Raw genomic sequence first — 24,557 nt, 5'->3', positions numbered from 1 at the left:
AATTCTTGGCAAATTAATAAAACAAAGCGTTCTCTTACAGATAACCCTAATGTTAATGTATGTGTTTTTTTCATCTTATTTAGTCATAGCAAATGTTAAGTAAGATGCCCTTGCATAAGTAAGCATTTATGTTCATTGGTTATGTTCTGCTCATCGTATGTGGTGAAATTAATGAGTTCTCATTAAATTAGAGAGCTGCAAGAGACAGGATATTCTAGTTTAATTCTTCATTAAAAACACAGACCCAGAGAGTCTAAGTGACTACAAATTAAACCTAATTCTTTAATTCTAAATATTTTAAAGTGATCAGTTGTAGGATACTGAAGATCTGTTCTCCAGATTGAGCAATTAACAGCCATCTTCAGGGAGCCCATTGCCGAGGAGCGGCGACGTGAAACATGATTAGAAAACTGCAGTCTCCTTCCACGTCCCTGTCCCCTTTCCCACATCACTGTTTCTTCTGCTTTCTTCTCCGTGGGAGCATGTGCATTGCCTCTAGAGTATCTAGGCAGTTGACCAGCCTTCTTACTAAAAAAATACACAGATTAAAAAACTAAAAAGCAAATAACAGTGTTTGTTAATATATTGTTTTACTTGTCAAAGCATCAGAATGCCACAGAAAAACCAGATCTGCAGTTATACCAGGGAAAAGAGGAGAAAGAATGAAGAGCCCTTAGATGAGAATGACAGTCTTGGGCGTTTTAACAAGTGTGCTTTTTTTTTTTAATGCAATAGACAAAGGTAGACTATTTTACCAGCAAGTCCTTCTGAGATCAAACTTAGCAAAAGCACTGTGGGTCATTTTTAAGATTTGTTTACAGCACAGGTAGAGAGCCTCACAGACTCAGTCAGAGCAACAAAATCTCCAAAAGGACGTTTAGAAACTTCACATCTTTTGACCATTTTGGAGAGTATAAGAATCCTTTTACCCTTTTTTTTTTTTAAAAATCATAACATGTCACCAGGGAATAAAAGTAGCTCTGAGGAGCATTCCTTTTTCTTTCTTCTTTTTTTTCTTTTTGCGGTACACGGGCCTCTCACTGTTGTGGCCTCTCCTGTCGCGGAGCACAGGCTCCGGACGTGCAGGCTCAGTGGCCATGGCTCACGGGCCCAGCCACTCCATGGCATGTGGGATCTTCCCAGACCGGGGCACAAACCTGTGTCCCCTGCATCGGCAGGTGGACTCAACCACTGCGCCACCAGGGAAGCCCCATTTTTTTTTTAATTTATTAATTTATTTGTTTTTGGCTGCATTGAGTCTTCGTTGCTGCATGTGGGCTTTCTCTAGTTGCGGTGAGCAGGCTTCTTATTGCTGTGGCTTATCTTGTTGTAGAGCACAGGCTTTAGGTGCACAGGCTTCAGTAGTTGTGGTGCACGGGCTCAGTAGTTGTGGCTCACGGGCTTAGTTGCTCTGCAGCATGTGGGATCTTCCCGGATCAGGCTCGAACCCGTGTCCCCTGCATCGCCAGGCAGATTCTTAACCACTGCACCACCAGGGAAGTCCCAGGAGCATTTCTAATAGTGAAGTCACTTTAGCCATTTGGCTAAAAATTAGAGCTTAATGTCACTCTAGATCTTCTTCCTTTATATACTACTGCCTTTTACTCTTGGGAACTTTCTTTGCTCCCTCCAGACGTGCACCCACGGCGACCTTCCATGACAGTAAACATAACATCGTACATGTGCATTTTGATGCCACCAGAGGATGGTTACTGACTTCGGGAACTGACAAGGTTATTAAGGTAGGATGCTCTCTTATCTTAGAAGCTTTCCATCTTTGGCCCTGTGTAAATATACAGGAGCCCCAAGACCACATGAGGTCTGCTCCAAAGCTTACCCTTGGCAATGAGCATTTTTGAGAACCTGCTACCTGCCGTGAACAGTCACTGGCTGTACACACCAAAATAAGACATGGCTCTCGCCTGAAAGGAACAGCTAGTCTACTGGGGACATACTTTTAAAAAGACAGTTAATAATAGGTCACATGTTCAGCAGCCCAAAGAGTAATATGGACAGGAATTACTGGACGAGTTCAGGAGATGGAGATGGCTTCAGGAGGGGGTTTGAGCTGAGCATTGAATGAGCCAACAAGTAATAAACAAGATCTTTTCCCAGTGAGATCAATTACCCGGGAGCAGTCCTCCAGGGCCTGAGGACTGCGCTAGACCACATGGATTTTGTGACACAGCAGAGGCACAGGACTGAAGGGGCCACACCTGTGTCATTCTCTGAGGCACCCAGAGGCTCAGGTTTGCCTTGTTCACCGAGCCCTACTTCCTGGGCCCATTCTGGTCCCTTCTTGGAGGCGGCAGCAGGATGGGGCAGTTGAAATAACCCCCTTTGGAAGCCACCAGACCTCTGTGACTTCGAGCACGTTTAAAGTAAATTCTGGGAGGCTTGGTTCCTTTATTTTTGAAAATGAGACATTTCGTAGAACTGTTTGGAAGATGAGATATAGAAAGGACACAGCACATCTTGGTACCCATTTATTGCCTCATATGTTACTTCCCTTCCCCCTTGAATGAATCTAATCTGCCTTTATTCTCCATCAGCCGGATTAAAATTTCCAGCTGCCATTGTCCTGTTTTTGAGGGTTATGTTGAACTTTTTGATGGACAAATACTATTTTATAGATTTATAAACGATGTTCGTATAGTACTTAGTTCCTTGTTAAGTTAAAAAATACACTTGAATTCAGTTACAAAGACTGGATGCTCAACACAGTTGAGTGGTAGTTCATCAGAGATCTTCTTCTTTTTACAGTTGTGGGATATGACCCCGGTTGTGTCTTGATGCCCCTTCCAGGCACCAGAAAGATAGTATTTACTCAAGAAACGGTTGTTCTAACCTAAATCATGACTGGAGCTGTAAAGCAGATGCGTGAGTGGTGGGAGAGAAGCTGAAGAGCTGAGCTGAGCTTGCGTGTGACCCGCACACACGGCGGTGAGCGGTTGGTGAGCTCTTGCGAGGGAACTCTTGCAACTTGTTCATACGATATAAAAGAGGATATTTTTTTAACAAGTGGTTTATACAGTCTGGCTGTGCTACCTTGTTTTGAGTATACTGCAAACTCAGTGTGGGGTGTTTTAAGTTTTATATTTTTCACCACTTCGTTTTAGTTGTTGCTTTGTGTGTCGGAGAAATGAGGCGTGTATAACTGTTCAGGGTATTTTTGGTAGTTATAAAGTAGTTTCCGTGTTTCCTTCACTTGGACACATATCTCGTGGTCGGCATCTTTTTCTTCTCTATGTATCCACCCTCAGCTTCATCTGCTGTTCCCCAGAGTGTACGTATTCAGTTTATTTGCAGTGTTTCTGCTTTCGTAGAAATCCCCTCCCATTGAGAGACCTGGAAAACCATTCATGTGGATTTCCCAGCTGACTCTTGAATGGCCTGAGAGTGATCTGTTTGTGATATCTAGGTCATACGTGTTCTCATGGAGTGGAAATGACCTTGTGTTTCTGCCTCAGTTTTTCTCTGTCTGTCCTGCATTAAAAACAAATGTTGTGAGAAAGCCACTCCCAGCCACAAAGTAGATTTTCATAACTCAGGCCTTCAACTCTCAGTGCCTGGATCGTTTCTAATTCAGCTGGAGCTTTCTGAGCCTTTTAGGTTTTAGTTTTATTGACACAGCTCTCTGTCGCTCTTCATATTAAACACAAAACAACAAAACCCTGTGTCCTTCAAGAATAGTGTCTTTAAAATGCGTTGTTCTATGTGATGTCACCTCTGAACTTGAACATGTTCGTTGCTGCGAGGTTGTATCCTGCTTTATTCCTCACCGTCTGTATTTTCTTCTTTCAAAACGAGATATTTAAAGATTTTTATCTTCATGTATTTTATGAGAACACTTTGCACACTTTCATACTAAAATTGTGTGATCTGAGACATAAAAGGTACTGAATCCTACAGTTCATGCTGTGTTCCAGTTGGGAATGTAAAAAAAAAAGAGGGGCAGGGGGAGGCTTTAGGAGATGAATCTAAACTCTAATTTTAAGGGAATCCACTCAAACTTGATAAATTGAGATATTCTTGTGTGTAGTGACTTAACTTGGGATATTGAAGTTCTTTTTTAAAATCTTATTTTTGGGGGCTTCCCTGGTGGCGCAGTGGTTGAGAGTCCCCCTGCCGATGCAGGGGACACGGGTTCGTGCCCTGGTCCGGGAGGATCCCACATGCCGCGGAGCGGCTGGGCCCGTGAGCCGTGGCCGCTGAGCCTGCGCGTCCGGAGCCTGTGCTCTGCAGCAGGAGAGGCCACGGCAGTGAGAGGCCCGCGTATCGCAAAGAAAAAAAAAAAATCTTATTTTCATTTGTAAAAATAGAATTGAAATTAGCAGCAGGCATGAGCTGTGTGCTCGCCCCGTTCTAAGCACTTTACACAAGTGCCACCCCATTCAGCCCTCACCTGTCAGGAGCATTGGGGGATCCCCGGGTCCTTGGGGTTCATCAGGTTAATTAAGCAGAGCCTCGCAGTTAAACAGGCCAATTACTTGCCCTTCCCTATCTGAGCCCTACCTCCACAGGATCTTGTTCTCTTTTGATCTGACAATTTGGGGTGGTAGTAGTTGAAGTCCTCCCTATTTTTTTTCCCTCTTTTCCTGAAAGTAATTTTTCCCCCTCGTGATCATTAATTTTCTTTCTAACTGGGAGAAGGCCTCCCAGCCATACTTGGATTATCCCTCCCCCAACACTGACCAAGTGTGCTTCCGGGGGACGGGCTTCTTCGAGATGATTCTGCTGCTGCAGCTTTGGGAAGCAGGACAGTGGGTGTGCCCCATGCAGCCATGGTACGTGACAGCCATGACCTGGGACATCAGGGCAGATGGGCCCATGTGACCATACTCTAAGGTTGTGTACACACACACACACACACACAGCAATTACCACTTATCACTTAACTGCCACTTCTACACAATCCTTGCTTGCCATCAGCCAAAGCCATTATAACTAACTTGAGTCTCTTCTGCATGACTGCTCTGTGAGAGAGCTTTAAAAAGGGAATTTAAAATACTCAAATATTGGGCTTCCCTGGTGGCGCAGTAGTTGAGAGTCCGCCTGCTGATGCAGGGGACACAAGTTCGTGCCCCGGTCCGGGAGGATCCCACGTGCCACGGAGTGGCTGGGCCCGTGAGCCATGGCCGCTGGGCCTGCGCGTCCGGAGCCTGTGCTCCGCAACGGGCAAGGCCACAACAGTGAGAGGCCCGCGTACCGCAAAAAAACTCATATCTATTTTGTAGTTTACTACCAGAACCTGGAGCCACTAAGTTGTACGTAATAAAGGACTGTGTGTTGGAAATGAGTTGTAGGAAAGAATCGCTGTTTTCCCTTCCTGAACTTTGGAGCCCGGCCTGTGTATAGAGAGGCAAGCACAGCGATAGGGAGACGGTGGATCAAGCGCGCGGCAGACCTGACGTGGATCTGAGTTGGGTCTCGATGAGCTCAGACCCCACTGGGAAAGCTGATTGTCTCCTCGTGGTCCCTCTGGTCTGTGACCCTGCACTTCAGTCCAGCCATCTCCCTCCCAGCCTCTCTGTATCCCAGCCCACAGGGCCACTCAGAGGTTGAAACCACTGGACACCTCGTTGGTGACGAGAGTCACGATCAGTAACCACAGATATGTCAAGGTATCCGTTGCCCTGCCTTTTCCTTTCTCCTCATTTGTGTAGGTGCTTGAACTTGGTGAGAAGCGCTTAGCACGCCAACTGTGTGTGTTTATAATACTGTGAATTCTTGAGTATTACATTATCTCCACCATTTTTGTAACGCGTAGATATGTGTTGGTGTTGGGGTGCCTTCCAAGCATTTTTATGGAATGGAGGCTTCATTCATTAGGAGTGGAAGCTGGTGCCAGCACTTGGCTTTTCTCCTGTCTGGGTTAACTCTCATAGTTCTTGTTTTACCCCACTGGAATTGCACTTTATATATATTTTTTGCTCTGTTACTTCAACATACAGAAGCTCTGGCAAGTAAAGCCTAACAGGATTATGCTGGGAAAGTGGCAAACCCGCACATACCGTGCACGTGGCTGTCCTTCATTTGGTAGGATAGAACCAATCACGTGCTCTCAGCTTCTCCAAAGAAATGATGTTACTGGAACCTTTAACTGCCTGGGTTGTCTCCACAGTAGCACAAGTGGTTTTAGATTAAGTACTTGGAGTCAGGTGTCTTTTTATCTGAGGTCAATCAACCATGATGTATTTCTTACTGGATTGTTTGAATTATTCAAAGAATCATAAAATCACAAAACTGGAAGGGATCTTCAGACATCTAGAATGTTCCAAGCACAAAACACTATAGTCACACCAGGCAGTTAGAGATCACAGAGGTATCAACAAGGGAAACCTGGAAGAATTTTCGAGGAACAGTTGTTTTAGAACATTAACTGGTAATGGCGTGAGGGGGAGCAATGACTTCCAGCCTCGAGGCAGGGAGCTCTCGGAACCGGGTCTGCTCCTCTCATTGTAGGCACAGCCTTTGGCCCCAGCCCATGGTTCCAAGCGGATGGGTATGTGCAGTGAGGTAGTTCCTGCAGGTCTCCATCAGCATAAACTCCTTCCTACACTCTTCCCCACAGACCACCCCAGCTACAAAGTTTAAGTGGAAATCCAGGGGCACTGAAAGCCCACCTCACCCTCCGTGTGTGGGTTGGCACTGAGCCAGTCTCTTCATTGACCTTCTTATGGAACATTGCCTTTCTTTTCCTGTTTTAAGATTCATTTTTTCAAAAGCAGAATTTATTTTTTTCTTAACATTAATCAGTTTTTAACGCCTGAATTTTGCCTTTTAAGCAAGGAACTAGATCTAAACTATGTTATCAAAGTTACTGGACATAAATATCCATTAAATGACATTCCTTTGGTTTGGCCTTTTCATAGTAGTTTAATTGTATGTAAGTGACCTTGTCCACTAAGATTTATATTTTAAAGTGAAGGAAAGCATTTTGCCAAAAACATTCTTTTTTTCCTTTAAAACAAAGTTATGTTTTTCTGGATATGCAAGTGCCTATCTAGCGACATGATTGGGAAACAGAGATTAAGTCCATCTTGAGCACTGAGGGATCTAGATGACCCTTGAGACTCCAATTCTCATCCAGTCCAACCCTTTTTTGAGTGTCCACCACACTCCAGGCTTTGAACCAGGCCCGGGGTCATCCTGTGGCCTAGATGGATCATTTCAGTGCTGGGGGGTAAATCCAGTGACAGAGGGCTGTGGGGTCCTGTTCCAGGAGCTGCGCAGGTGCTCCTACCCGCACGGGTGGAGCCAGGGGACCTTGCAGAGGAAAGGGCTTCTGAGCTGGGAGTTAAAGGATGAGTTGTTGTGAGCCCAGGCTGTGGGAGCAGCGTAAACAAAGGCCCAGGACCTGCATCAGCCTGGTGCTCGGGGCCCACAGGCGGTTTGGAGCTGCCAGAGAACATCAAGTGCACAACTGCAGTCCTGGAGCCTGAGCTCTTGTCACCGTGAGACGCAGATGCTTGTGGCCACGGAGAGAGGCAGCACACGGTTCACCACGCACCTCTACCCAGAGAGTCAAGTTTCCCTGCAGCTGAGGCTGGTATCAAACTTTCTTTTTCTTTGGCAATACCTGGAGTTATTATCCTAACATGACCCCTGGTAACTAATTTTTGAACTTTGTTGGGGGCACAGCCCCTCCCTGGAGGCTGTGAGGTGGGGCGGGAGACCACTGCTTGCACAGACTTGGCCTGGATGAGCTTACGGCATACTGATTCTGCTATTACCTGGGGGCCCAGGTTAGGAGCTCCCCTTTGAAAAAGGACAGGCCTTGACCTGTGGAGGAGGTTGTTCTGGACAGCGGTGGCACTGCACCCACACGGCCTTCCCGTGAGCAAGCAGGCCACTGCTGCCCTCATTTCCCTCTGGCTTTGAATCGTTCTTGCAAGTAATGGTCATTTCAGTACAATGTGGTAAATGTGATAAATCCTCATCGCAGTGGCACTCGCCAAGCGGAAGGGACTGTTTTTCTCAATTCGGCGACAGTAAAAGAGCTCAGGCAGCCACCGCCCTGGAGACCCGACTCTACCGAGCAGGGGCATCCCGGCGTCCCACCGCGGGCCTCGGTACTTCCTAGTACTGATACTTGTATTCCATCCACTTGCCTTTATCCTTCAGTGCCCAAGTATCATGTGTCCGTAACTTAATTCAGGGACATCCATGTTTTTAGTTTGTAATTTTGCCTTTAAACATTATCCTTTCCACCAAGAAGCCTGTTTAGGCCAAACACAAGAAAGCAGGGTGTAAAATTAGATCTGTCCAACACTGGAATGGGATTCCTCTTTTGTGTTTCTTTTGCCAGGGAATTTTGGAACAGACAGTATGTAGCCCCTTGTCTATTTATAGTGGAATAGATGTGGAAAGATTAAAAGCCTTGAGTGGAAGTTGAATTCAATGATTGTTCCTAAGATCCCTTCCAATCCGTGATCCTATGATTCCATGACTGTTATTACTAAACTGACCTAACCATTACCAGTGACCCACCTGCATGTGGCTGACTTCACTCAGGTAAACGGGAGCATATCCCACTGCCTTTGTCTTGTGTCACATCAAGTAAACTGCTTCCAGTATTTTCCCGTCTAGAGCCCAGGAGGTTTGAAAAAGATGAAGGTGCAAGTCAATCATAGTACCATCTCATTAAAAACAAATACCTCAAAATGTTCACCTTCGTGAGTGTACAAAAGTGTATCTGACTTTCTTGGGAGAGAAAGGGAATTGCAGGTCGGCTTAAAGGTTAGTTTTAGAATGTGACTTTGATATTTAGGATCCTTTCTCCTTTTTATCCCCCTTGGTTCTCTGGGAAGCATGAGAGGGTAAACTGTAACACAAAAAGGAGAAATGGTTTGAAAAAAGTATTTCACTTATACACACTTTTTCTTTCATTTAAATGGATGGCTGCCTTATGTTAGTAGCATATGAAGTATGGACCAAAATACTTGTGTCGCTGGTAACCACTGTATACTTACATATTTGTGTTTTACGCCATCTGCTTTTTTTTCAAATGTACTGTCATTTTGCAGAAGAAAATCTTTATATGAAAAGTCCAAAAACTGTTACTAACTGGACAACCGGGAAGGTGCTAGCCCCACATTCGTGCCTGCCTGCCACTGTCTCCACAACAGGGGACACGGACGCTTCCACCCTGCACGCCCACCAGTCTACAGCCACGTTGGAACCTGGCTGCAGCGGGCGTGTTGCTTTATGGATGTCTTTTTCTTTCTTTTTGAAATGAGATTCTCCAAGGGGTCAGGCTGAAAATGTAATAAGCCCAAAGCTGGAAGAGATTTATCAAACGTGGTTCTAGCCAAACCCTGCTGGCATTGCCACACCCTCTGCCACTAGATTCCCCCAACCAGACCAAGCAGTCTTGACATTGACTTCCTGAATGTGATTAGGTGGGAATAAGCAGGGATTTCCCACGATGTTAAATGTATCCAGTTCTCCATTCAAATGCTGCTGAATGTCGTGAACGTTTCTGAACTCTGCTCACTTTCCCACTGTGCTTCCCGCTAACCAAAATGAATGTGTAGCCATGACCAATGTCAAAGACTCAATGCAAGCTACCGCCACGGTTTAAAATAAATCTCTGGAAACCTTCCTGCACCTGTGGTCCTGTCATTGTTGTCGAGCTGTGCCATGTGACACACACGCACTCCAGCAGCCCTGCGTTGGCGTTCACCATGGCTGGCTGAGCAGACCTTTTTATTTTCTTCATCTTTCACACAAGGCTGCTTTACCTGTGGCTGATAAACTTTCCCAATGAAGGAGAGAGGACTCAGGAAAAATACAGCCAGGAAAAGCCTTCGTAAAAATTCATGAGGCCCATTTTACAGATAAGAAGTGGGAAGAAGTCGATGACTTGCACGCTGTCAAAGGGCCGGTGGGAGGGGCGGCCGGGTTGCCCCTCCTCCATCCAGCCTGCCCGTGCCCGCTCGGCCCCGCCCACACCCAGCACCGCCCACACCCAGCACCGCGGCAGCCCCCAGTGTCCTCCTTCAGGAAAGGAGAGATTCATGCCCGGGGGGCCGCTGCTCACTGATCTTCCAGGCGGACTCACCAGAAAGCCCCTTCCTAGGGGCTCCTCGGCTGACAGCCTGGACCTGAGCACCTCAGGCACGTCTGAAGGCCCCGCACCGTGGGACTGGTTGAGCGGTGCCCAGCTGGGTTCTCCTCCGCTGTGGGTGATGCATTACGTTTATTTCGCCGTGACCATCCAGAACGTGTATGGAGCTATCCTAAATCTGTTCACCGATTTTGTTACAACTTTCCCAGCGTCACTAAGACATAAAATGCAAATAGCTTAGAAGTTTTACCAAACAGTAGCACTGGAATGCCAGGTGCGTAATTCAAGCCACTTTTTTTTTTTTTTAACATCTTTATTGTAGTATAACTGCTTTAAAGTGAATCAGCTGTACATATACATATATCCCCATATCCCCTCTCTCTTGCGTCTCCCTCCCACCCTCCCTATTCCACCCCTCTAGGTGGTCACAAAGCACGGAGCTGATCTCCCTGTGCTATGCGGCTGCTTCCCACTAGCTAGCTACTTTACTTTGGTAGTGTATGTATGTCCATGCCACTTCTAATCGTAGCAAATGTAAATAAACCAGGCCATGGAATCTTTAGAAAAAAAACACATCCCAAAGGAGAAATTTACACGGGAAAAGAAGATACTGCGGAAGAGGCAGATTCGCTAGTTCCCAGCCCCAGTCGTATTTACTTTAAAATAAAAGCTCCCATTCTGTGTGGCTCCTCATTGCTACAGGGGGTAACCTTTAGGGGGATTTTCTTTTTTTCCCGTGAGTTTTAGCACACTTGTCAGTTAAATGCTGATGTTAATAGCTAACAAACATATATCAAGTCTACGATGCACCAAGCATTCTTCTAAGTGCATTACTAGTAATTCACTAAATCGTTAAAACCACCCCTTGAGGTAGGTAGCACTAAAATCTCCACTGACAGGGAAAATGAGGCCCCCAGAGGGTAAGTAACCCACCTGTGGTCCCACAGTGAGGAGATGGTGGGTCACGGCTTCAATACTAGGCTTTGTATAAAGAACAGGGCTGATTTCTATGACTGCAGAAGGAGAGGAAGCCAGCTCAGACAACAGCAGTGGAATATGGGCCAATCTACGGGGACGTCTAGACGTGGGGTCTGTGTACTGGTCTACCCCTGGGCCACACCTTCCCATATTTTCTGAGGCGGTTCCAGCCCCGCGTTGGGTCTGGCCTGGCCTATTTAAATCTCTGAGCTAGCTCTTCCAGGATTTCAATTAGTTTCTCCTCTTCAGCCGGTGAGGACGATGTCCTAGCAAAAGGCAAATGTGTGGGCACTGGTTTCCGGTCTAAAAGTGAGAGGGAAGAACAAAGGTGTGAGCAGCGAGGCGGCGTGGATGAGGCTCTGCCCGCCACTTGGGCCCCGGGTCAGTCATGTCACGGACATCTGCCGGGGAGGGGCCCACACCGGACGGAGTTAGATGCCACCCCTGCCTTCAAGGGTCCCCACAGACGATGAGGTGCTACAGAAGGGAGACCGAGTTGGGGAGTACAGGTGTCGGGCTGGGTTTTGAGGGACTCCAGCAGGCTGGGGGGAGGGTCCTCAGGCATGGGTGCCGGCGGGGGTGGGGTTTGGGCTTGGGGAGTGTGGAGTGTTTTGAGAACCGGAGAAGGTATGGCCACGCCCCCAGCCGCCACAGGGTCACCAGAGCTCCATCATGGCTCAGGCGGCCACATCCGTGGTGGGGAAAGAGGCGGAAGGCCCTGGCCTCCAGCATCCGCCCTCAGCATGCCTCCTCTCAGACTGCCCGTCGGGATGCTGCCCAGGTTGGGAGCAAACCCTCAACAGATAACTGCCCCCGGAAGCAGAAAGAAGAGACTCATTCCCTTTGCGCTGCTGCTTGCAGCTCCCATCCCCGGGCCTTCGGAGAGGGAGCTTTCATCTCCGCGGTGCCCACAGGGCCCGGCTTCGCCCAAGACTCAGAACAAGGATGACAACCCGAGGATTTCATCCTCAAGGGACCCACTGAGTTCAGAAAGGTGGATGGAAAAAGCGGGTGGTGTGAAGTCAGAGGTGAGGCCCTTCACAAAGCGCCCCGACAGGCGAAGGAGCCGCCCTGCCAAGGAAGGCCGGGCACAATCACGGGGAAGGGGAACAGTCCCTCCCAGACCCGAGCTGCACGGAGAGGAGGGTCGGGGGCGCCTTCACACCCAGGGAGGAAGTCACCTTGGAAGAAGCTGCCGCTGGGCTGCACGGCGGCAGTCGGGGCGAGGGCCAGCCACAGCACGGTGTCCGCGCCCTGGGCCTCAGAGCGCAGCCTGGCCCCCAGCCTGGCGTGGAACCCGGGCATCGACAACCGCACACCTGCAGGGGCGGGGGGGGGGCACGGACAGGGAGGTGAGGACAGCATCCTCAAGCCAGGACGCTGCCCGCGCTTGGCTTCTTCCAATGACAAAATAACAACGATGAAACGGAACGGGACCACAGACTGCCCTCTTTCCACTTCAACACAGCGTTCCTCCAGGCTGTCCAGATTTCACACAACCTTGTCACAAAGCCCCTGAGGTGTCACCCTGTGGCCTGGGAGGGAAGTGCTGCTCACCAGAGCCCCGAGTGTGTTGGGTCCCGTGTCCCCTGGGCCCCGGGCGCCCAGACCAGCCCGTCCCCTGGGAGCAAAATCTCCAGCACCTCCCCGCTTTCTATCCTAGGAAAGGAGGGTCACACTGAGGCTGAGAGGGGATCAGACTCCCGCTTCCTGGGTGAACCATCTCTCGCCAATGATTCTGACCTCTCCGAGGATCCTGGCTGATGGCTCCTCGGGCTGCACTAGTGTTTCCTGCTTTTTAGGGAGGAGTGTAGTAAGAAGGGGAGGGACTTCTTCATTCCTCTGCCAAAGCTCCTCTAACTCGTCCTCCCCCTGCCCCCCACACCCGGCTACACAGAGGTTCCCCTCCTGGTGTCACCTCCCCAGGGCCCCCGTCCTCACCACGGGAGGCCCAGCCCCCGCCCACAGACCTCGGGGAACACACTGTCCCAACAGTGAGCACGCTGGGAAACAAAACTGTTCTCTCGTGAAGCCAAGGAAAGAAAAGGAGGCAGAGAAAACAACGTCTGAAAGCCGTAATGAGATCAGAGGATTTCAGAGAGAGAAAGGATCATCTAATCTAAGGCCCTCAGTTTTTATATTAAAAATATTTTTTTTTTTCACAGAAACGGTACTTGCTAATTGTGGAAAAATTAGGAAATACTGATGAGCAAAGAGATGGAATTTGAATCCTCTGTCACAGCACTCGGGGAGGACAAGTGTCCCCGGCCTCAGGCCCCTGCCCAGCCCTCCCTCGGGCTTCTGTGTCCCCAGACAGGCCATCTGCACCCGAGAGGCCCAGTCGTTGGCCTGTGACCTGTGGACAATAGAGGGCAAACTGCACCTTGACCCAGATGGTGGATCCAGGGGGTAGGCTTGGAGTACAGGTTTTGCAAGCACACAGGTTGACATGAGGACTATCAGGGTGATGTCCTTGGGAGGATGACAGGCTGGCTGCCCTCCACGGCCTGACGGAGCTACCTGGTCAGGCAGGGCTGGGCATGTCTCCCATCCAGAAGCGACAAGAAGAAGCCACCCTCTCGCAACAGCCCTGGCCTGAGTCCCTCCTGGTGTGCCTGGCTGAGGACACCCCCTCTGCGTTTAAAACAGGAGGCTGCCAGACGTCCTCAGATCCGTGCCCCAGAGGGCTGGTCTGCGCCAGCTCTCCTAGCCAGGTCTCCACGGGATGCTACGTGGCACCTACATACGCCTTCTTCCATGGGGATATGGGTATAGCAAAAATAAGACCCTAAGGCACGTACGGTTTGGGGGACTGATACCTTCATTCAATGGTATAGTGCAGTTTTCCTTTCCCATAGACCTTTCTCCCCAGCAGTTTTCAGGGCTGAACAGATTTCTTCTACAGGTGCTCCATAATGTATTAGCTCACTCTCCTAGCACGAGTGCTGTGATGAGCAACCTCATTTTCCACATCTCTCGTTATCTCTTAGGATGAATTCCAAGGATGTATATACAAACGTCAAGGCTTCTGCTCAACCGGCTTTCAGAAAGGACGACAGCACGTGTACGAGAGAGCCTGCTTCCCACGACACTGTGGCCGGGCCCGGCCGGGCCATCCTGGCCCCCCTGTGCCTCAGTTTCCCCATCTGGAAATGGGCATGATGCTAGTGCCCACCGCAGTGGGGCTGTGAGGACACACGCGTCAGTATCCAGACACGGCTGTGAGCAGCTCTGGGCTCTCAGGGGTCCTGGAGTGCACCTGTGCTGCTGTTTTCGGGGGAGGAGGAAAGAGCTACAGAGCCCACGTGATTTACCCGAGGCCACGGAGTTGGGAGGGCCAGATCCCGAGGAGAGCTCTGCTCTCCCTCCCTGCTGCTCCAACGCGCTTCCAGAAAATTCCACATGTCTCCTTCGTGATTGTTACGGACCTGTGTGCATCAATACTTCTAGGAACCCGGGCGGCGGCGAGGTCGCCTGGCCTATCCCCACGTTCCCAGCGTCTCCCGTTGACTTCCCTCGGTCCCCCTCGCCCCCCTCGGTTCAATTGTTCGGTTCGTTCCTCTCCGACACTCAGTGTGCACTGGCTCCGCCCGTCCCGAGGGCGGGGGCCCCAGCCGCACCCCACCCCAGGGCTGCCCCCTCTCTCCGCCAGGCGCGGGACAGATTAACAGCAGCTCCGCCTGTGAGGACCGGCCTGCCCCTCTCAGTGGAAACGAAGCCATTCCTAGTCCTCCTGATACTTGTTTCAGGCCAGTCCAGGGCAGAGTCAGTCCTGCGGCCGCCCAAGATACCTCTAGATGAAACGCAGGCGCCGTGGAAATGAAAGACCTACCTGGGGTGTCGGCCCAGCCGGGATGCATGCACGAGAAGTGGATGGCCGGGTGCGCTCGGGCCCACCGCTCCGTCAGGACCACCTGCTGCCTCTGCACGGGGTGGGTGGGGGGCGAGGATGAACAAACGGGAGCGGGGGCAAAGGGGCCCCTACTCTGCCTCGCCCGCCCCCCATGTCAGATTTTACCTTGCCCTAGAATCGGCTCTCTACCCGACAAGCTCTGGCTACAACCCAGCGCTGCGTCCCAGCCCCTCCGTTTGAGACACAGACAGACCAGCACCGGAAATGAGGGAACGCCAACGCCGCACGCTGCCCGGGGGCTTCCCCCTCCCCTCCCCCTCCGGAAATGACGCCCAGAGAGTCCTCTTTCCTAGTTGCTTGTGTTGCGGTGTTCGTTGCTGGGGCCCGCTCACTGTGTACCCTGGCCACCGGTGTACCCTGGCCACTGGCACAAGCCGGCACTGAGCGGGTGTCCGTGGACATGTGAAGGAACTCCTGCCTTGGAGTGTAGGACGCGTACTGGGGGATGCTCAGAGAACGAGAACACAGCTGTTGCAAATTCCCTGAAAAATCATCAAGTACCCCCCACTTAAGCCTCAGCTGCAGGGAGACTACTGCCCAATCCCAGGGCACTTTGATTACGTTTTGCAAAGAGCTCCATCTGGGCCTCATTTACGGAGTGGTTTGTTCCCATGTTCTCTGGAAAAACTGTCAAGAAGCATGGTTCCTTCAATTGTCAGGATTGAGTCATGAGAAGTAATCCACCAGGAGCTGGCCTGGGGCTCGCTGAGGGAAAGCGGGGCAGAGCCAGGGCGCAGGGGGGGCGGGGGGGGGGGGGCGGTTTCGGACAGAGGCAGACCACACCAACAGGAGGGACAGCTGGTGGGCACTGGCTGCTTCACAAACGACGAGGGAGCCCACCCAAGTAATGAACTGAGGGGCCAGAACTATAAGTGTGGAAGGTATACAGCCGGCTTCTAAAAACAGCTGTGATGAGCTGAGGAACGGCGGCGTGACGACACTTCCTGTTAAGATCCGGCATGAGATCTGGACCCCTGCCCTTTCCTTTCAGAATTGGATGCACATGCCCTTCAAAGGGAGCCCGGAAACCCAGCGTTGTTCCAGGGGCATCTGTCCAGCCAGTGAGCAGGGGCTGCCCAGGGACAGAGGAGTGACTTCCTGGGTCCATATTCTCTCTGAGCCGTGCCGGGCAAGGAACCCCTGCTGGGCTCCTGCTGTGGCGGCCACCGGCTCTCACCATGCTCTTTGTGGGTCTAAGAAACCAGGGAAGAGAGGTGGCAGCCTTTGTCGCTCTTCCTAGGGGCTGGCTGAAGCCCCCCAGCCCCACCCTGGTCCAGGCAGAGCTGGGCTGGGCCAGGCTCCTGATGGAGAAGAGGGTTCTCTCTCCACTGGGGAACATTCAGGTGCTGCTGGGAATTACTAAGGTCCAAATTAACGTGAATCCCAGAATTAGCCTTCCTTGGAAAAGCACCCAGCTGGCAGCCTTGAGAAACTCCCCTCACTCACTTTGTTTTGTGCATAGACCATGGTGCCATCGAATGCTGTCCTTTCTGACTGTAGGTCATCGGTATTCAGTTTCTGAACCAACATTCCTCCGGAGGAGACTGTTATCTGCAATAAATATAATGGAGATATGTACAGAAAAGTTCATAACACCCTCCCATCCCTCTTCTCTGTCAAGCAGCGTATTGGTTTCTTGTTGCTACTGCAACAAATGACCACAAACTTGGTGGCTTATAAAGTCGCAGATGAATTCCCCACTGGAAGCTCTGGACGTCAGAAGTCTGAAATGGGTCTCATGGGGCTAAAATCAAGGTGTCAGCAGAGCTGCATTCCTTCTGGCAGTTTTAGGGAGGATCCGTTCCTTCCCTTCTCCAGCTTCTAGAGGCCACTCGCATGCCTTGGTTTGGGGCTGCACCATGCCGACCGCCTCTGCTTCCACTGTCAAGTCTCCCCTGACTCTGGCCCTCTTCTTAGGACCCCTGTGACTACACTGGCCCACCTGGGTAATCCACGATACCCTCCCCATCTCAATACCCTTAACTTAATCACACCTGCAGAGTCCCCTTTGGCCACGTCAAGGTGACATTCACAGGTGCCAGGAACTAGGACCTGGACCTCTCGGATCAGGGGAGGTCATTATTCTGGCCCTCACAGCACAGAGAATGCAGCCTTCCTCCCGACTTCTCTGATTTCCGTCACTGTAACCCGTTAGCCTGTCCCCTCCCCTTTGAGAGGCAGGTTCTCCAGGAAGTGCACCCACCCACCCACTGCTGACTGCCTTCCCCGGCTGCCCCTGCTCTTCAGAAGCTCCCCTTTCTGAAGGCTTTGCCAACTCCCAGATGACACTGGGGAAGAGCCTACAGTGAGGGCTGGGGCTTTGCACAGCTCTGCCTCCCTTTTGGCAGGGGACTCGTTGGTTGTGTATGGGCAGCAGCCACCCAGCCGCGGCAAGAGGCAGGGGCAGGGAGGATGGAGGGCCCCTGAGAGCGGGGCAGGGGGGGCAGGATCGACAGCCGGCTCCCAGGAAGTCTCTACTGCCAGAGTGAGCATTCTGGAATCCCAGGCCACGCCTACAAGCCCCTCAAGTACGTGTGTCCTGAGGACAAAGCCGCAGGCTGACCCTCACCTTGACCTGGATCCCTCCCCGCTTCACTGGCCCCTCCCTAGACCCACCTGGACGCCGTCTGGGCTGGCACACCGCTGCTGGATCTCAGATTATCAAACAGAAGGCCCATGGACCCAGGGGACAGAATTTGGCTCCCCCTATGGACGTGGACAGCATGGCCCCCTCGGGACAGTTGGGGCAACAAACGTAGGACCACTGATTTCCCATCAGGAGCAAAGTCATTTACTTACAAAACATCCCCAAAGTCAACTCACCACTCTGGGGTCGTGTTCTTTCTCCAAGACGGGGATCAGGGCGGTCGTGAGAACATACACACCTGGGGAGGCACAGAGCATTCATGAGGGTGCATGGGGCCATCTGGTGCCGCGGGACCCCTCCTCTCAGGTGGCCGCGGGGTGGTGGTGAGGTAGCACCGTTTACCTGCTTCCTCCGGGTGAGCGTCAAGTGGCTGCCTGAGCTGCGGTCCCCTCCTCTCGGAGGGTTTCTAGTTGGATCGCTGGAACCAGCCCTGAGTTGCTACTACCCACTATCCTGCCCCTTCTCCAGCCTCATGGTTTCCTTTCCCCAGGATTGGAACAAAGATGCCTTAGAACCTCAGGGACTAAGACAATAAAATGTCCACACCAGAGGAAGGAAAAAAGCAAACTGCACAACAGTCTGTGATCCCACTTGGCAGAGGAAAAAAAATGTATATAGACACATATGTTCATTATGTCTAGAGTGTGCACGGAAAAACATGAACAGGAAATGTGAAATGTAGCAACAGTGCTTAGGCCCCAAGGGTGGGATTAAGTAAAGCGTTTGCTTCCTTTGCTGGGCATTTCTGTACGGTTTGAATTTGAATATTTCTACAATGAGCATATAACCTTATGGTTATTTCTGCAATCATAAAAACTGTATGTCTAACATTTGTAACGAAATGAGAACAATATTGTTGAAGTGTATCTGACATGGAGAGATATTCACAGTACATGGAATGAGACGTTTACAAAACGGCAGGAGGAACAGAATTCCGTTTTTTGTGAGAAAAGATGTGTCAAAATGAAGAAAAAGTACCTGCAGGGATGATACTGTGGTGCACTCAAATGTTCAGAATGCTTACCTCTGAGTGGGCAGTTATTATTTCTGTGTTCTTATGCTTATGTGTTTGTTTTTTTTTTCCAAACAATGAACATATATTACCTTGTGTTAACGGGTTGGGGGTCGGGGAATTGAAATGAAAGCCCTGGGCTCTTTTTGGGCCACTCGTCAGAGTTTCTGCCTGCCCAGCTCTGCCCACCACCTTGAGCCCGGCCCTGCACCCAGGCTCACCGGAGCAGCCTGGTGTCACGGAAAGGGCGCTGGGGGGAGCCGGGAGCCTGGATTGGAGTCCTGGCTGGCACCTACCAGCAGTGTGACCACGGGCAGGTCGACAAAGCATTTCAGCCTTGGTTTCTTTACTTGTGAAAGGGAGACCATAGCTGGACAGCCCACCTCCTAGGATCACAGGGTTTTGTGGTGAAACGAAAATGTGCACGTAGACTGGAAAGCTCTCTGTGCACATTGGTTGTTGCCATTTCATTTCATTATTATTACTATTATTATTATTAGCAATTATGAGTTGTGCCCTTCATGCCACACAGCATTCTTGGTGTCTGCACCCCAACCTGTCGCTGAAGGTGCCAGCCTCGTTAGTATGCAGGATTTTTAAAGTCTGGCAAACGCTGGGTCTCTGACAGCTGTTGGCCTCCGTGCAGTGGCCTTGAACACTTTCTTTGCATTCACTGCTGGTGACTTTCTCTGTGATTTAATTTGCGAGAAGTAGAAAGGACTTCTGCCAAAAGCTATCAGCCCCATCGGCCTGCCGTGACGGATTGTCATAAGCGACTCCTTGGCGTGAAGGAAATGAAAGCTGGGAGCAGGTTCCACACCACAGGCCTGCACCCCCGCTCCAGAGGCTCCGCTGCTTCCCTCCCAGAGGCCTGGGATGGGCTGAGGGCCGCACTCGCTCACCCCACTGGCCGGGCGCTCCTCCGAGACGGATGAGAGCTGGGGTAGCCCCTCTGCGCCTCTCCCCCGACCCAGGAGACCAGTGATGTGTTTTGTTTTCTGCTTCATCCTCTGTGAGAATATACCCTACCGGTATCAATTTAGACGCTAACAGAGTCACCAGCAAGAAGACTAGCTGGGCCATTCATCCCTACCAAATACGCTCACCTGTAGGGCACAGCCAGGTGGTAGGTGATTTTTTTAAAACTGGAGAAACTGCAGTTTTTAGCAGCAGACCTTCAGGGCCCTTTCTATCATTAAAAAAATAAAATAAAATCTCCCGCATTCCAAATCCACAAAATGGGCCTCTCCCATCCTGCTCTCTGGGTCCCCCCGCCCCCCCAGATCTGAGCCATCGTGTGCTTCTATATGCTTTTTGCCTCCTAGGTCCCCAGCTTTATCATTTCAAAGCACATATGTCACTCTTCACACACAGCAAGCATTTCTCCTCCCTGAGAAGGAGATGAAGCCTCTCTGTTTCCAGCCACAAGTGATTTATCATCCTCCAGCCTCTTAGCCAGCTTTCTGAGGCCTTTCCTGTGTACCCTCAGCATCTTTTCAGGCCAGCAAAGAGAAACACAGGAAGAATCTGCTACATGCCCAGTATAACCTCCCTGTTCCTGCTCCGTTCTGCCTATAGAATTTCTTGCCTTGTACAGTTCTTTGAGGCTCCTGTCTATTGCTAGATTGATGTTCCCCAATTTAGGAGCCTCTGAATAAAGCCAATAAGATCTTTTAAAAGAATCTGCTAAGAGAGGTTCTGTGACTTTTCCAAGTTCCCAGCAAGTCCACACGGAATGGAAAACATGGCAAATCTCCTTTTCTTGAGTCCTTCAACCACAGAGTCCCAACCGACTCCGGTGCCAAGGGAGCAGGAATGAATCCCGTTGTCTGCAAGTCACTGCTCCTTTAGGATGAACATGGCACCAGGAGCTCCTTGCCCAGCTCACAGATCCTACCACGGGCCCGCTGTTAACACGGGCACCAATGCCACTCTCCTGCCCCAAAGCTCTTCAACACTCCAGGCGCCCAACCAAATTCAGCAGAAAACTCTTCGACCTGGTGTAGTAGACTTCTTCTGGAGATGTGCCCCATCCCCTCCCCTCAGGGCTGGGCCCTGCATCCTGTAACAACACGTAACCGAGTCATGACCCGGGGCCAGGCACTGTGTTTGAGCCACGCAACCTCGACCCCATGGGCAGAGGAGACTGAGTTAGGGGCGACACCTGAGCCAAGCTGTGCCAGTCGAACCCTCCCTGCAAGAGCACGGGCACGGGACCCTTGACTCAGCGGCCGCCATATTTGGCCCATGGGCACGGAAAAGCAGCCTGCAGAGACAGGAGGGCTGGGATAGAGTCTGTGGACAAGGGTCCCAGAGAAACAGGAAAAGTTCACCCCAGTTCCTCATGCTCCCAAAGCCCAGCTGTGCCTCTGCCGCTAAGTTCTGTGAAGGCCGCCCTTGCCTCCCCCGCAGTAAATCAGTTTTGTTTAGTCGGCTGAGTGGGTTCCTGTTCCTTGTAACCAGACAATCCCTAAGACACTGGGCTTGGCCTTAGCTAGAAAATCCGCCAGTTCACCTGTGCTCCCCAGCTAATAGGAATATCCTTGGAAAGGTGCAAGCAGCGCGCTGCTGGAAACAGCTCTGGGTGCCTTCGGGTCATTCCTATCTTAGGACGAACCAGTTTAGTAACTTCCACTCCCCCGAGACTGACTAGCCAAGATCAGGGACATCTGGGGGATTCAGAGCTTTGATGAGGAGAGAAGAAAACGTATTTTAGTCTGGGCTCCTGGGGGAGGGCAGGTCTGGGTGTAGGGAAGACACCTTCAGCCACAGGGTAATGTACCCAAGCTGAGTTCTGCTCCCAGTAATAAGCAAAATAACTCATTATCATCATGACTCATTAGTATTTTTAATTCACACAATGCCTTCCTTCCAAGGAACTCATTATGTCGATGGAGGTTCATTACGAGAAGGAGATTTGGGAGGGGAATTTATGTTGGACGTAGTCTTCTAAATACGGCAACAAGGACCTTTATGACATGGGTACATGACTTGAAGCCAATCTCTCTCTGTAAGCTCGTTAGGAAGGGATGTGACACTGTGTCGGGCCGGGCAGCGCTGAAGGAGAGTGCGGAGTACTCTGAAAGCACGCCTGAAACCACGTTTCCATAGAATAACAAACTCATGGTGCTCCTGAGATCATACCACGTCATGGGTATGATATATTTCAGTAGCATTAAAAGTATTGTTTGATGAGAAAAATTACTGCAATGTTTACATTTAGCATAGGAGAACTGATTGGAGTTTCTATTAAGAAACCTTCACAGCCAGCTTGAAATAAGGCCACTTGGGTTACTAAGCGGGTGTATTCGGGTATATGCTCCTACCAATTGTACTATCTGCCGGAGAAAATGACTGTCCCTCTACCCCTGGGAGGTTACTGGTGTGGATTTTAAAGGAGCAGACAGTTGCGTGATGAATACTATTTGGTACCTCTCCCATTGGTACAATAACACAAACATCCCATAGCGAGCCTAGAGGCCTCACACACTGACTTTACAAATTATATAAAGACCATTTCAAAGATCATATTACCTGGGGAAGCTGGGAGCACAGAGTCCCAGAGAAAATGAGGCATTAAGAGGCATTAGAGTCACCAGTATCTCGTGGGGTATTTACTCTTGGTTTGGGGTCAGACAGCGGCGAGGATGAGTCAGATCTTTCCCTTTGCCCCCAACCTCAACCGCCCCCCGCCTCCAGTTCCACTTGCTAAATGCCAGACCCAGTGATAAATACTAGGGATACTGTGAGAACTCCCTGACTGCAGGGTGTTCACCAGGCATTAACAGGTTATTATGTAATGAACCTACACCCACGGTGAGGTCAGTGCTGTGCAGAAGAGATGGCTCTGAGCACATGGGGTGGGGTGGCGGTGGCATCGGGGCCGAGTTAGCAGTGAGGTGACACCTGAGCTAAGATTTAGAGGCGAGAGAGGCAGGACTAAGCTGCAGGGTGCTAGGAGAGGGAAGGGATGGGAGGAGGGTGTCCAGGCGTGGAGCACAGTCTGTGCAAAGAGCCTGGGGGTGGGAGGGCTCACTCAAGGGTGGCTGAAGCTGTGAGCTGCTGGACAGCATTGTTTAAATGTGGGAATGGACACCTGTGAGCTCTACCTGTGAGGTGGGAAGGGTCCACCTGAGAGGAGAGGGGGGAGCTCTGGCACCTGTCTTGGGCTCCAGGTAACCCACAAAAGTGAATATGCTATCACTTCCTTGTCCTCCCCAGGCCATCCAAGGTCTGTACCTCAGGGTGCTACAGCTCAACCAGTGTTTCTGGTGGAAGATGACTGCATCACTCCCTGCTGTCACATCCGAGAGGGAGGCTGTTGGTACTACACCTGGGGCACAAGGAAAGAGCCTGCTTTACGGCAGGGAGAGAACGGGCTTATTAAAAGCATGAAGGTGCTTAATTGGGATTTTGTTTTTAAAATTCCCCAAATGGGTGTGTGGTAGAACTGCTGTGAGTAGTTCTCCTTTAAAAACACCCATGGAATCCCAGCCAGATCATCCGATAGGGTCCTAGGCCCCCCGGGCCAGGATGGGGCCGGGCACCTCACTGGCTTCCTGAATTGGGGCCAGTGCTCCTTGGCTGGGAGAACAGGAGGCGTGGTCCCCACGGGGCCCCGAGAGAGCTCGCCCAGGCCCGGGCACTGCAGTGGCTCAGACCCCACCCCGGAGTGGCGGGCAGGCAGGTGGGGAGGCCCATCGTGGCCCAGGGGCTCAGCTCTGGAAGGTGTTTGTGCCTCATCCAAAGCAGCCTCAATGGCTGGCAGAAAACCAAAGCCAAGGGGCAGAAGATCTCTGACTTTTGGGTTTATCCATTCTGTCCTTAGGAGGGCTGCACAGGGCCCCCCCGCCCCAGTGCAGTTTTAGACCAAGAGCCTCACCCAGGGCTCCAAAGCCCTTCTGGGGGCCAAGGGGTCCTACCTTGTAGCTTCAGGAGCTCCAGACCCCACCAGTCTCCCCTGATGCCTGAAGTCTGGCCTCCTCACCCCCAATCTATCAGTCCACTGGGTGAAAATGTCTCGAGAATGAGAGGAGTGATGAGCGAGGGCTTTGCCCTAGAAGACAGTAAAATGTATGTGAGTAATGAGAACAGCGCAGTCGTGACAATAATGACTAGCTCAGTGGAACGGACTGGAGCTTGGAAAGAGAAGCAACTTAGTGAGAATTTGGTACATGAGAGAGATGGCATCACAACTCAAAAGAAAGGAAAGATTATGCAATATATAAGCAGAGCTGTGACACTGTTTATTAAAAAGTGTGAGAAGAAAGAGAGAAAGAAAGAGAAGAAAAGGTTCCTTACCGCCCTAATACCCAAATAACTTCCAGTGGACGAAAACGCTAAATAAGAGAAAATGTTGTAAGAAAATAGGGGGAAAAACAAGTATTTAGAGTAACCAGGATTTTTTTTAACCATAAAAACGAATAAATCAGTCTTAATAATAAATATACAGCCTGATTACATAGAAAATTTAAACTTCTGTGTGACCAACCAAAGCACCAAAAACAGAATTAAAAAGTAATTTGCTAAACTGGGGCGGGGGAGGTGTCAGGGAGGAACGCACTTGTGATAAATGTGCCAAAGATGGCTTATAAACCAACAGTTTAAAAGACGATGATCACAACTGAAAAATGGGCAAAGGACGTGAACAGGCAACTCCCCAAAGAAATACAAATGGCTAATAAATAAGCACCATCGCCAAGTTCAATATCACTAGTAACCAAAGCAATGCAAAGAAAAGTAAGATGCCAGATTTCATCTATCACTTTTGCAAAGGTCATTCTTTGGGGGATGATGGGTGGGACCCAGAGCTTGTTGGGATAGGGAGAGATAAGCACTAAGAATGCTGGTGGGAATACAAATTGCTCCAATTTTCCTGGCGGGCAATTTGGTTAATGTATCATGTATTGGGCAATTTGGTCAAAGGTCTCAAAAA

General features: G+C 50.5%; 2 protein-coding genes across 7 annotated transcripts in view; one reads left to right on the top strand and one right to left on the bottom strand.

Moving 5' to 3' along the window:
* The window catches only part of WDFY2 (WD repeat and FYVE domain containing 2), a 177,944-nt gene extending 168,337 nt beyond the window's left edge, over positions 1 to 9,607 (top strand). For 2 of the 3 annotated variants that reach the window (XM_032610857.1, XM_032610855.1), the window contains 2 exons: positions 1,634 to 1,742; positions 2,764 to 9,607. In XM_032610857.1, the coding sequence (XP_032466748.1) occupies positions 1,634 to 1,742; positions 2,764 to 2,793 (139 nt within the window). In that variant the 3' untranslated portion in view covers positions 2,794 to 9,607. Of the gene's footprint in view, positions 1 to 1,633 lie in introns of all 3 variants that reach the window. The other variant, XM_032610856.1, reaches the window with a different exon arrangement.
* An 871-nt stretch (positions 9,608 to 10,478) lies between these two features.
* The window catches only part of DHRS12 (dehydrogenase/reductase 12), a 37,238-nt gene continuing 23,159 nt past the window's right edge, over positions 10,479 to 24,557 (bottom strand). For 3 of the 4 annotated variants that reach the window (XM_032611532.1, XM_032611531.1, XM_032611533.1), the window contains 5 exons: positions 17,787 to 17,848; positions 16,410 to 16,514; positions 14,883 to 14,973; positions 12,232 to 12,369; positions 10,479 to 11,353 (listed from right to left, as the gene is read on the bottom strand). In XM_032611532.1, the coding sequence (XP_032467423.1) occupies positions 11,244 to 11,353; positions 12,232 to 12,369; positions 14,883 to 14,973; positions 16,410 to 16,514; positions 17,787 to 17,848 (506 nt within the window). In that variant the 3' untranslated portion in view covers positions 10,479 to 11,243. The remainder of the gene's footprint in view (positions 11,354 to 12,231; positions 12,370 to 14,882; positions 14,974 to 16,409; positions 16,515 to 17,786; positions 17,849 to 24,557) is intronic. The other variant, XM_032611530.1, reaches the window with a different exon arrangement.

This window comes from Phocoena sinus, chromosome 18 (assembly GCF_008692025.1).
Source record: "Phocoena sinus isolate mPhoSin1 chromosome 18, mPhoSin1.pri, whole genome shotgun sequence".
In the NCBI taxonomy this organism is placed as follows: Eukaryota; Metazoa; Chordata; class Mammalia; order Artiodactyla; family Phocoenidae; genus Phocoena; species Phocoena sinus.
This window is presented reverse-complemented; position numbering and strand designations above follow the sequence as displayed.